The sequence below is a fragment of the Lithobates pipiens genome, unplaced genomic scaffold (genome assembly GCF_037356315.1).
Source record: "Lithobates pipiens isolate NorthernLeopardFrog02 unplaced genomic scaffold, aLitPip1_a1.2 Scaffold_18, whole genome shotgun sequence".
Lineage (NCBI taxonomy): Eukaryota > Metazoa > Chordata > Amphibia > Anura > Ranidae > Lithobates > Lithobates pipiens.
In genome coordinates, this window is record NW_027507758.1 from 305537039 (window position 1) to 305550247 (window position 13209).

The 13209-nt window shown below is 40.7% G+C and overlaps 1 protein-coding gene across 1 annotated transcript in view; it reads left to right on the forward strand.

Moving 5' to 3' along the window:
- Positions 1 to 13209, forward strand: part of ASCC3 (activating signal cointegrator 1 complex subunit 3) — a 1010279-nt gene that overhangs the window by 189972 nt on the left and 807098 nt on the right. Inside the window, exon 9 of the mRNA XM_077487192.1 lies at positions 11969 to 12169. Within this exon, the coding sequence (XP_077343318.1) occupies positions 11969 to 12169 (201 nt within the window). The remainder of the gene's footprint in view (positions 1 to 11968; positions 12170 to 13209) is intronic.

A 13209-nucleotide genomic window follows, 5' to 3' on the forward strand; every position in this document is an offset into this window, starting at 1 on the left:
TATTGTAGTATGAAGAAATTATACTTATTAAACACTTTTTTTTTGGTCTTGAGGTGGTGGTAGCTGTAGTAGTGCACTTGCAACAAAAACAATTTAGTACTGTCCGTGATACTTTTTCTTTTTCGTACATCAAAGGACACAGAGCCTCAAGTATTTACTTAGTGGGTTATGGGCCTACCTTTAGGTGTTAACACTGGTATAACCAATAAAGGAAGTTGACTCCCCTATATAACCCCTCCTCCTTCAAGGAGTACCTCAGATTTTTCACAAGTGTCTAAAGATGTTTGTCAAGAGTGAAGATGTGCTCTGAGGAGCTCCAGGGAGGGATCCATGCTGGATTTAAAAAACCTCCACAACCGGATCCATCTTCGCCACTGAGGACATAGGATGGTACCTGAACCTCGATTCAAGAACGAGGTTTTGCCTGTAAGCTTCTTTCTAAGAGCTGGACCCCAGGAAGGAACCAGGACTCTTTTTGGTCTTGCTACATTACCTAAAGCTGTTCCTAAGGGGTGCTATACAGGTCCAAGGGAGTAGAGCCCCTATTAAACCAGGTCCCGGTCTTTGAAGGTTTAACTATGCTGCCCGTCATGATGGGTGAAATTTGGATCGGTCTGTTAAATCAGCAGTATCCTGCAGCAAAGAAAAGGTAAGGGGAGAGGCTAGGATCTGTAAAAAGGTGCCTATGCTTTCCTTCCATATTAGTATATGCCTTTAAAATGTCTCCTCTAGGAGGAGTAAGTTACACATACCTTAATGTGATGCCTCAGCAGCCTGGCTATAAACAGTCATGTGTGGTCCTAGCAGCCAGAGGGGGGTTCCCAGTGAACCAATAGCCTCTTCTAGATGAATCTAGAAGTCTACAGCAGTACATAAACAGCATTGCACAGGTTAAAGTCGATATGCAGCCTTAGGAGACTTCCTGAAGGCATGGAGGCCACTAGTTTCTGCTTCAGATAAAACATAATTATGTATAATAAATAGCTACTAGTATAAAGCTATACATCTACTGATAAATTCCCCTCCCCCTCCCTCCACCAGTAGGCGTGGTGGCCATTTGAGTTTTTCAATATATAGAACTTGCCCTTGTGTACTTAGCTTTGCTGTTTTTTTTATTTTATAGATTCCCCAGCCTGTTGCAGACGGCTGTGTCAGATGCTCGTTGGAAAAATCTGCCTCCTCCCCTTCTGTCTGTGTTTAGATAAGAAACAGCACGCGCACACAGACTATGTTATGCTGAGGAGAAGGGGGCGGGTTTTTTTAAGGGGCGTGTTCCCGCAGTCGGACGGCACTGTATGTAGGACGTAAAAACGTGCACACAGCTTAACAGTCTGAAAACACATGGTGCTAAGGGCAGAAGATGCTGAGGATGCCAATCAGGTTTTCACCTGATGCGTGTAACACAAATGCTCTCAGTATGCAAAGCTAGACTGAAGAAAGGAGTCTGTTACAATCTATGGCTATATCACACTGAGGAAACACAGCAGCGCTGGGCACTTAAGGGGTGTAAAGCAGGTATTTCCAGTACAGGAACCACTATTGTTATCAGTATTTTCAAAACTGATCCTATGGTGACATTGTTTTCTTGTTAAAACTGTTGTCAAAGCAAATAATATATATATTTTGTTACCTCTGCTTTTGTGCTTTGCACTATGACTTCCAAAGCTACTATAAAGGTACCTAAGCCCACCCCCAGGTGCTGGGAAACCCAGTCATGCCGACATACTGTCATCCTCTCCAGAGATACCAGACATGGCAAACCAGGGTGAGTCATAGGAGGCTAGCAGTGGTGCAATTGCTTTACACACTTCAGCCCCTGTATACGTGACTGAAGATGCATGTTCCTCAGCCCTGCAGGGCTTAGAAGGAAGATTAGCGTCTTTAATAGCATCCTCCATCCAGGTGGATAAGAAGCATCCTAGATCCCCCTCCTCCTCCTTAAACACTTTACAGACATTGGAGGGTCCAAGGGAATAATGGGAACAAGATGAGGTATTACCCTCAGCTAATCTAGGAAAGACAAGCCGGTTATTCCTCTGCAGAGGAAACAGTACTTGATGTTTTGGCTTCTCAAACTGAAGTACAGTGCCTTACTGAAATGGTTCGCTGTGCTTTCATGCTACCCCTAACAGAGTTATCTGAAGGTCCGGTCTCCTCCTTGGGTTCCCTAAAATCTTTACAGCCTTTGTATGTGTTTCTCCTCCAAGCATTACTAGAAAAGCTTATTTATACCAAATGGGATCATCTGGATAAGCATTTTTCCTCTCCAAAGAGATTCTCAATTCTCTATCCTATGGAGGAAAAATTCACAAAAAGATGGAAAGTTCCAGCAGTTGACGCTGCGATTTCCAATGTAAATAAAAGTTTAACTTGTGCAGTGGACAATGCACATATGCTTAAGGATCCAACAGATAAGAAGTTGGAAGGTCTGTTAAAATCCTCTCTTTCTTTACCAGGGGCCGTTACTCAGCCTGCAATTCCAGCTATTGCCATCTGTCAGTCCTTAAAGTGGAAGTAAACTCCCCTATCGTTTTCAGCCAAGGAAGCTGCCATCTTTGCCTCTGTTCAATCTTCAACTGCTGTGGTGCTGCGCATGTGATTCGTTATGACACCAGCCATTGGATGGTTTGATAGTTTGGCTGAGAGCACAGCCAATGTGCAGTTAGCATTCCCGGCATGCCTTTTTTTTTTTAACTGTTTAAAACCATGGTTTTTCTTCCACTTTAAAGGACAAGTTTACAGATGCTCTTAACGAGCTCCCTGCACAACTGGCCCGGGAGTTAGCTGAGCTACCAAAAGCATTATGTTTTGCTATAGATGCTATGAAGGATTCTATTCATCAGGCTTCACGCCTTGTACTAATACACATGTGAAGGAAGAGGGAGAACGACTATTTGGTGATAGTTTGGATAAATACAGCCAAATAATTTCTAATGGAAAGACTACTCTTTTGCCAGTCAAAAGGAAATCTAAGCATCCTTCGTTTAAACAGATTTTTTCCCCCATGCCAGGGGCATCCACCTATAGGCAGGGGTGACGGCCTCCGCCATCAGACTCTAGCAGAAGATCCCAGGGTCAAACCCAGGCACAGAGGAAGATCTGGGGCCACAAATCTGCAAAGCAGAATACTAAAGCCACATCATGAAGAGGCATCTCCCCTCACCAAGGTGGGGATAAGACTTCTGGGGAATTTCGGGAATTTGCACCATCTCATTTTCTGAGATCAAACATTCCCAAAGATCCAGGGAAAAGACAATCCCTGTTACAAGCATTAGACCGATTATTGGCTCAAGGGGTGATCATACAGATTCCCATACAAGAGCAAGGTTTGGAATTTTACACAAACCTATTTACGGTACCAAAGCCAAATGGAGATGTCAGACCAATTCTAGATCTATGAAATCTAAATCAGTTGCTGAAGATCCACTCCTTTCGCATGAAGTAAATCAAGTCAGTAGTTTCCATCCTACAGAGAGGAGAACTTCTGGCATCCATCGACATCAGAGACCCATATCTGCATGTCCCTATATTTACTGCTCACCAGAGGTTTCTGTGGCTCGAAATAGAACATCATCATTTTCAGTTTGTAGCCTTGCCTTTCAGCCTAGCTACAGCACCTCAGGTGTTCACAAAAGTGTTGGCCCCACCTCTAGCCAGGTTAAGGGCACAGGGCATAACAGTCGTAGACGATTTATTGATAATAGACCAGTCAGTGGCTCTCTTGAAGCAAAGTGTATGCATTACAAGCAGTTACCTGAAAGATCTGGGTTGGATTCTCAACCTAAAGAAATCATCCTTAAGGCCGCTAAGACGGCTAGAGTATTTAGGCCTGATCATAGACACAGCCCAGAAAAGGGTATTTTTGCTTCCCGCAAAGATCAGCTTCATACGAGAGTTGGTGCGGACGGTCAGGTCAAAGAGAAATCCTTCAATTTGCCTTTGTATGAGGTTGTTAGGAAATATGGTAGCTTCATTTGAAGCAATTCCCTATGCTCAATTCCATTCAAGACTGTTTCAAAACATTATTCTGTCTGCTTGGAACAAGATGATTCAAGCTTTGGACTCGCCAATGCGGCTGTCCCCAAGAGTGTCCCAAAGCCTCAATTGGTTACTAACTTGGGACTTGCTGAAGGGAAAGTCCTTCAGACCGATTATCTGTAAAGTAGTAACGACAGATGCCAGCCTTGCAGGCTGGGGGCCAGTACTAGAGAAGACAACTGTCCAAGGACAGTGGTCAAGAACCGAAAGAACCTTGCCCATCAACATCTTAGAGATTCGGCAGTGTATCTGGCTCTGAAAACCTGGATCTCCAGGTTAAGATTGTCTTGTCAGGATCCAATCCGACAATGCCACTGCTGTGGCATATATCAATCACCAAGGGGGCATCAAGAGTCTCTCAGCTCAGAGATAGGTAAACCAGATTCTAACTTGGGCAGAAAAGAATGTCCCATGCTTATCAGCGGTTTTCATTTTGGGAGCAGAGAATTGGCAAGCAAACTAAAGTCGCCAGCAGTTATTTCCAGGGGAATGGTTTCTTCATCTCAAAATTTTTCGGGCTATTTGCCAAAGATGGGGGACTCTGGACGTAGACCTTCTAGCGTCCAGATTCAACACGAAGCTAGTCAACTTTGTGTCCAGGACAAGGGACCCACTCGCATACGGAACAGATGCGTTGGTGACCCCGTGGGATCAGTTCTCACTGATCTATGCATTTCCCCCGATTCAGTTGCTACCTCGACTTCTTTCCAGGATCAAGAAAGTCGATAATATTGGGAGCACGCATGGCCCAGAAGGTCATGGTACACAGAAATCGTAAAGACGGCAGTGGACTGTCCATGGCTCCTCCCACTAAGGTCAGATCTGCTATCACAGGGGCCGATATTCCATCCTACTTTACGAATGCTAAATTTAAGGGCCTGGCTATTGAGACCCACATTCTGAAGAAACATGGGCTTTCCAGGTCAGTTATCTCTACTTTTAAGGACCACGTCTCAATTTTATTTCAAAGACCGCTTGCTACACATTTAGTCTGGGGTTTCATGCAAGGAGTTATGTGGATTAATCCGCCAGTTAAATCACCTTTAAGCCCTTGGGACTTGAATTTAGTTTTTGGTGTTACAAAAGCAGCCATTTGAACCGATACAGCATATTCCTTTAGTCCTTTTGACAAGGAAGCTGGTATTTTTGGTTGCTATATCCTCAGCAAGGAGGGTTTCAGAATTGGCTGCTCTTTCCTGTAAAGAGCCATATTTAGTTATTCTTGAAGACGGGGTGGTGTTACGCCCTCGTCCATGTTTTTTGCCAAAAGTGCTTTCATCTGAATGAAGACATTGTCCTGCCATCGTTTTTCCCAAGACCATGTTCCATGGAAGGAAAGTCACTACACTGTCTTGGTGTAGCGAGAGCAGTGAAAATCTATTTAAAGAAAACTGCTCAGATTCGTAAGCTGACGTCTTATTTATTCTGCCAGAATGTCCTAAGAAAGGACAGGCAGCATCAAAATCCACTGTTGCTAAGTGGATTTGGCAAGTTATAACTCAAACATGATTTAAAGGGAAAGATTCCTGCTTTTCAAGTTAAGGCACACTCTACCAGAGCAGTTAGTGCTTCTTGTGCGTCACCAGGCCTCCATGTCTCAGATCTGTTAGGCCGCGACTTGGTCTTCAGTACATTTACAAGATTTTATCAAGTGGATGTAAGATGGAATGAGGATATCGCCTTCGGGCACAGTGTATTCCAGGCAGCAGTATTAAGTCCTCAGGTCTGGGGGTTGACCTACGGGTTGTGTCTCCCTCCCCTCAAGTAGCATTGCTATGGGATGTCCCACTAAGTAAATACTTGAGGCTCTGTGTCCTATGATGTATGATAAAGAAAATAGGATTTTTAAAATGGCTCACCTGTAAAATCCCTTTCTTGGAGTACATCATAGGACACAGGGCTCCCGCCTCTCTGTTTTATGGGGTGAGAGTATACTGGTTATATTGCTTGGATACAAATACTGAGGTACTCCTGGAAGGAGGAGGGGTTATATAGGCGAGTCAACTTCCTGTATTGGTTATACCAGTGTCAACACCTGAAGGTAGGCCCATAACCCACTAAGTAAATACTTGAGGGGCTGTGTCCTCTGATGTACTCCAAGAAAAGGATTTTACAGGTAAGCTGTTTTAAAAATCCTATTTTAATGTTCAATAACATCCAAATGTTATTGGGGGAGAGCAGAGAGCTGAAATTACACTCTGCAGAGCTCAGCAAGCAGAGCTCTGACAGCTGATTGGAGGGAAGGGACACACCCCTTCACACAGCACATAAGAACAGAGATGAGGCTGTTAATCAGCTGGAGATCCCTCCCCTGTCACTATTTTTCTCTTGGTGTCAAGAAAACCTGTTAAAAGTTATTTATGTTAAAAGCAGGGGAATGAAGCAGCAGACAGAAATGACACTTAGTGCTCTGGATTAGACAAGTAGACAAGTACATACTATACAGGGATATGCTTTGTTCATATTTCATGTCTAAGGTTTGCAGCCACTTTATAACCACTTCAATATAAGGACACTTACCTGTCCAGGTATCCTGCAATGTCGGCACCCTTAGGTGATTCCTCCATCGGCTTCAAGTGCAAGCGCTAAGCATCCTTACTAAGGGAAACGGGAAGTGAAGCCTTGCGCCTTCACAACCTGTTTCCTACTGCACATGCGCGAGTCGTGCTGCTTTCTAAATGGTCCCGCTGTTTTCTGGGATCTGTGTGTCTCCCAGAAGGCAGCTGGTGGGAAGGAGGAGGGGTAAGAATATTTGTAGGTCACCATTATTGTTGTGCAGCAATCTTACACGGAAGTGGGAGCGGGTACCTGGTTTTGACAGGTATTCACTCCCCCCTCCCCCCAAAAAAGTGCCAAATGAGGCAGTGGATGGGGGCGGAAGGGTGTGAACAAATGGAGCTTCCACTTTTGGGTAGGAATATTCTCAAGCAGCAAAAAAGGCATCTCATACCACATTGCCTCCAGATTTAAAATCCTTGTACAACTACACTTAACTCTGCTTACTTGGGACTTTAGAAATGTACTAGTGAAATATTCAAGGAATAATCTTATACACAAATTGTATGTTAAAAGGATAGCATTCAGAAAACCAAAGCACTCTGTTTTTTAAAACCTAACATCATTGGACCCTGCCCGGGTTAACCAAATTAAAAATGAAATAGAAACTATACAAAAGGCGACTTAAAAAACTTGCAATAAATAAGCAAAAAAATTCAGATGCTACACCAAGAGCAGCATTTTTGGATACAACCCAGACAACATAAAAACAAACCCAACACCTATATATCCTCTTACAATTGACTTGGAATCAATTCCAGAATTCCAAGGTATCCCTTGTGGACATGCATACCTGACTGAAAATGTGGATATAACAGAGGAACTTGGAATCATCAATTTGTTAGATCACAAACTTTCAAAACCAGAAATAACAATCCTATCCAAAAACCTTACATTCTGCTCAACCATCAAAGTGGATAACTTGGTTATTCTCAAATGTGGAAGCTAGGAGACTCGAGGCTCAAATTAGTACCTTTTTTCTCATTTATATACAGCTGTCACATGACTCAGTTCTTTCCTAGCCTGTCTGCAGGGAAACACATGCAGGAGGAGCTTCTAATCCTCTGCTGCCACTCATGTTTTCAAAATAAGAAAAAAAAAAAAACCTTTTGGAGTACAGAGGAAAACTAAATATCTATGAACTGTTTTATGTTGTCATATAAAAATATATTTGAAATTAAATCTATAATATTTTGTGGAAATAACAGTGTGGGTGGTTTTGATGCCAGTCACAGGCTGTCACACCCCTCAAGCCTGTGTCTTAGAATAAGAGGGAGGTGATTCCTCCATTAATCTACATGTGATATCCTGCCTACATTGTGTTTAGCTGGTTAGTGGGAATGGAGGAGGGAGGGAGTGAGCTGTCATTTAACACAGTGTATACATCCCACATTTGTGACTCTATAGTCACATGGGCTGCTCAGAGGTAGGAGGAAATGCTCAGCATAGATAGAAACTCTCTGAAAACTGAGCATGTGCAGAGATGCCACCACAGCTGAATTGAGGACACAAACGGAAGGTGGCGATAAAGAGCAGCAGGATAAACCAGATTTTCTTTTTGCAGAGTGTAATGAACAACATGCAATACAGAATTTATTGATATTTTTTATGATGTCGGTTTAGAGACACTTTAAGTCAACGTGCAGGATTTTAAAGAAGATGCAGCAGCAGACAATGAAAGTAATAATGTCAGCTGTTGTGTTAATTCTACTTTAATTCATTCATGATGTGGATATGTTGTGCCTTTTGACAAATTATCACTTTGTATTAGAAAAAAGGAAGATCGGCACAGGTAAAGATAAACAGTGGAATTGCTCTACTAAAAGAGTAGAGCATATTCACTGCGCCTACTGAATGGTGTGAAGTTAAGAAAAAAATGACTTTGCAGGGAATACCCAGTTGTGCACAAGGTAAAAATAAAACAAGGCTATTTGATTTATTTGTTTAGTAAATAAACCCCATTGCATGACCTCCTGACTGTAATGCTGCTAGTATGTATGAAAGTTAGGTCACCCAAGACTTATTTTTTTGTCCTTGGTGGGTTGATCTACAATAGCATTTTGACCAGATCTAGGCAATCTATTCAGATGCTGAGCACCTTAATTAGTGCCTTCTTGGTGGATATTGTATGAAAGCCACATAAATTCATTCATGCAGTTTGTATTAGATCACACTTTACATGTTTGTAGTTCAATATCTAAAAAGTCTTTCAATCTTTAAAGTCAAGGCAGCCCAGATGTGGGTTAAATATTTTCTAAGGTCTAGAACTTACATTGCTTATAATTGTATCGTGCATGGACACCTTAAGCCAATGCTGGACAAATCCAAGTAGCCATATTTATAGCCCTTTGTATTGTCAGTGGAAGGACATTTACTCCAGCTCTTTAAAAATGTTTTCTGCTTATAACCCATGTTGAACTGACTGCTTGCTTGTTCGATACTGCTATGATTTGTTCACCTTAAACAAAATGATTTTCAAGCAATATTGCATGGCAGGTGATAACTTTAAAATGACACTGATTGCCAGCTGAGAATCAGCGTGTTTATTTCTAAGTCTCTTTGCAGAAACCAAGCCTCTTAGAAACAACCTTGTCTAAAGAGATGTACTGTACACGAACTGCATTTACCTGCCATGCATTGTTTATGATGACTTCAAAGATGCTACTTACAAGTGTAGTTCTACATTGTGATGTGGGAAACATCTATGTTCAGGATCTAAGCCTACTGCTGGTGGACTTTATGAGTCGTCAGATTGGACACAGGGGCATAAGATATTTAACCAATTCAGGCCCGGAAGGTTTTACCCCCTTCCTGACCAGGCCATTTTTTACCATATGGCGCTGCATTGCTTTAACTGACAATTGCACGACCATGCGATGCTGTACCAAAATAAAATTGATGTCCTTTTTTTTCCCCACAAATAGAGCTCTCTTTTGGTGGTATTTGATCACCTCTGCGTTTTTTTTCCACTATAAACAAAAAAAGAGCAGCCATTTTTAATAAAAAAAAAAATATGGGCCAGTTCACACCACATGCAGTCCATTGTTTTTTTTTTTTTTCTGCATCAAAAACGCATGGAAAGTAGGTTATATGGTTTTCAATGGCATAGCTCACACCAGTATATGCAGTTCCAGAAAAAAGTAGAACATGCTGCACTGGACTATACTGGAATGCTGTAAAACGCACCAGAACACACCAAAAACACACTGGAACACACGTCCTTATTTACGGTTAAGGAAAAGGCGGGGGAAATTCACTGGACTGCATCAAAAACGCACTGGAACGTGTCAAAAATGTGCATGCAGAAAAGCATCTGAAATGCACCCCGACTGCGTTCCTATGGTGTGAACTGGTTCTATCAGAAAGGGATCGGATGTCGGCCGGTGTAAACAGACACATGTCCAATTACATCTGCCACTCACTAGAGGTGAATGGATGGTCTGATCAAGTCCACCTAAAAAACTGACAGACAGACCCAATCATGTAAAAGGGGCCTTCGTGTTACATCACAGAAGCAAAAGCTTTCTGCATTAGAAGTGGATGCCACATTTTCCTGCTTTACTTGTTTTGTGTATGTCCTGTTGCATATGGAAAATTTTGGAGTTCACCAGTGAAAATCTTTCTCCATGCAACTGAACTCCGAATGCCCACTTGGACGTTCTAACCTAGTTGCATGTACAATGATTTCTTTAACCATTTCATTATTATTTAAGACTTGTATTCAGTATACTTCTGTTTCTATTATAGCTTGACAAATATTATGTTTTTAATACTGTAATTTAATCTACCAACAAGAGTATTAAACTAAGACAAACTGCTATATACAGGCTGACTGATTTTTTTTTCTGCATGACCTACTAGCCCCTATGTAATTACTATGTGATTGGTTCCTAGTAAATTGCAAGAACTGTAGCTGTGAGTGACAGAACAATTTGACAGCTAGTAGTCACACACTGTGTTGGCTACAATTTGTCATAGGTCTTCGAAATGATCATTCTCTTAACTTGTGGCATTCTCTCAACTTGTGGTTGGAAAGCTATTGCAGCACTTGTAGTGGGTAAAATATGAGGATAAGCAAAATGTTGAACATGAATCAAATGAGTACCTGTCATTATCAAATTATATTATTGTTTTGTGCAAATAATGTACTTATTTCTTATCTTAAAGATTCCTTTTTTTTATTTGGACTGTTTACAGTAGTTTGACATGCTGGAACTTGATTTCTGCATATCCAACACTGGCAATAGCCTAGGGTTGGATGTAGCCCCCCAAGGTGTCACATTGCTAACTGTCATTAACACATTCCTATGTAGAAAGTTTCAGACTGCCTAGCAGACCAATCTGGCTGGAGCCCTTATTGTTGGCACCTTGGCACATTTTATGTGTTTGTATTGTTAGAGTATATTGTGTACTTAACCTTAAATCTGTATACCTAGAATTGTACTGCCAGCAGACAAAGCTGGCAGTTTGGTGTACTCCTAAAGGAAAATGGCAAAACTGTCTTTCAGATTTCCAGTCAAGATCCTCAGAGACTTGTGTGTCTTTGATTGTGTGTGTATCTGATTCTGTTAATGTAGGCAGGCACAAGAGTAGTGGTCTTGTTAATGTTGGAGAGCACAGGAGTAGTGGTCTAGGAGAAGAAAATATAAATCTTGCCTTGCAAACACTTTTCAGTTGACCTTTAGCGATCTAAGACAAAGTACAACATTGTGTAGCATTACTAATCAGAAAGTAGAGCTTGCATATGTCAGGGGCAAATACTGTATGTAAACCCAAGATCCATATATAATTACAAATGAATATGTATAGACGGGCTTTTTAAAACATTAACAGTAATAGTATTTACACTAAACTGATTTGTTCTATAATTATTTATGAAAAATTAAAAAATATACATCTCCCATTAAAATGTTACGTGCAGTAATTTACAGCAGGTGAATGTAATCTTTCGTTGTTATTTTGTTTCATTTTCTTAACCAAAACTCTGTACTGTAATTTAAAAGCATATAACTTCTTCATACTGCCTACATGCTATTCCATGAAAAAACAAGAGTACTTGTTGCGATAAAAAAAAGGGAACTTAATGTCTTGCATCTTTTTACTGTTGAATTGTCAGCATACACATAACCAGCTTAGCATATGATTATATTTTAATATAATAAGCATAACTTTTTTCCTGTTGAGGCTTAATGTCACATTAAACTCTTTTAATTGGATTTACAACATGGATTAGCTCATCATCCTATTTTTCACACTTTTCATTGCTTTATTTTTCAAACTCACAAGCGTACAGGCTTTATAATATGTATTATACTTTCTCATATTGTGCTTGAAGTAACATTTCCTTAATTTATGTATGCTTTCCCACTTCTAGATTGGACAACTGGTCTTCAAAGGAGTGAAACGACTGAATCGGATCCAGTCAATAGTTTTTGAGACTGCTTACAACACCAATGAAAACATGCTCATCTGTGCACCAACCGGTGCAGGCAAAACAAACATTGCCATGCTAACGGTCTTGCATGAAATCCACCAAAATATTCAACAAGGTGTCATTAAAAAGGATGCATTTAAGGTATTTGTTCATTTTAACAAAGACTGGTCTGTTCTAGTAATGCATGTGTTATTTATACAGAGAATTGGAAATCTTTGAGACCCTTTAATTGGTAAAAATTGAGATAAGGCTTCTAAGGCCACATCCGTATAGAATTAAATTTACAGAAAAACATGGAGCGCCAAATGGCTCCAAGTCGGATTTTACAGGCAAAATAGATGAGATTATAGTAAAAAATATATACTTTATGAACAGCAAATCATTACAAACAAGTCAAGTGGAAGAATAGTTAAAAAACATACAATTAACACAAAATAGTCATAAATGTATTACGTAAAAAAAAGTTGACACCAGATAGACAGCAGTGAGCCCCTGTGCGTCAGCGCATTTTGCTATTTTACTTCATCGGGACACACTTGTGGGTTGTTGAAAGGAACAGGTCTCACTATCTATGATAAAACACATCAATCAGACATTGTGTAACAATAATATGTGATAAAAACTTTTAGCCACGGTCATATCCTTAAGTCATATAACACACACACACACACACACACACACACACACACACACACACACACACACACACACACACACACACACACACACACACACACACACAACTACCTTGTCAGCTTAAGACTATCCCCGCATGGAGATCTTCCAAATGATCATCAAAGAGTCACAGTGTAGAAAGGGAGGCATACTCTGTCAATGCTAGCAACCATGTATTGGGTTGTAATGGTTAACATAGTAGTCAAAATTAGCATCAAAGACCAGCCATGTTCACTATTAAGATTGATAAAAAAAATATATAGGGGAACATACCTATTAGAACAGGAATATAGGTATAAATGTCTGCTCAAATGAAATTTGTTGCAAGGTATCATTCACAGGGATAAACCGTGGAAACCAGGATCATTGGAAGAGTAGGAGGGGGAAGGAAATGGTAACGACAGAACCTTTCCAACTGTATTTGGTCTTCAATATCAGGGACTTAAATATTCTCCCACATGGACATATGTATGTCAATTTAAAAATGGGTATATCAATCTCTCCTC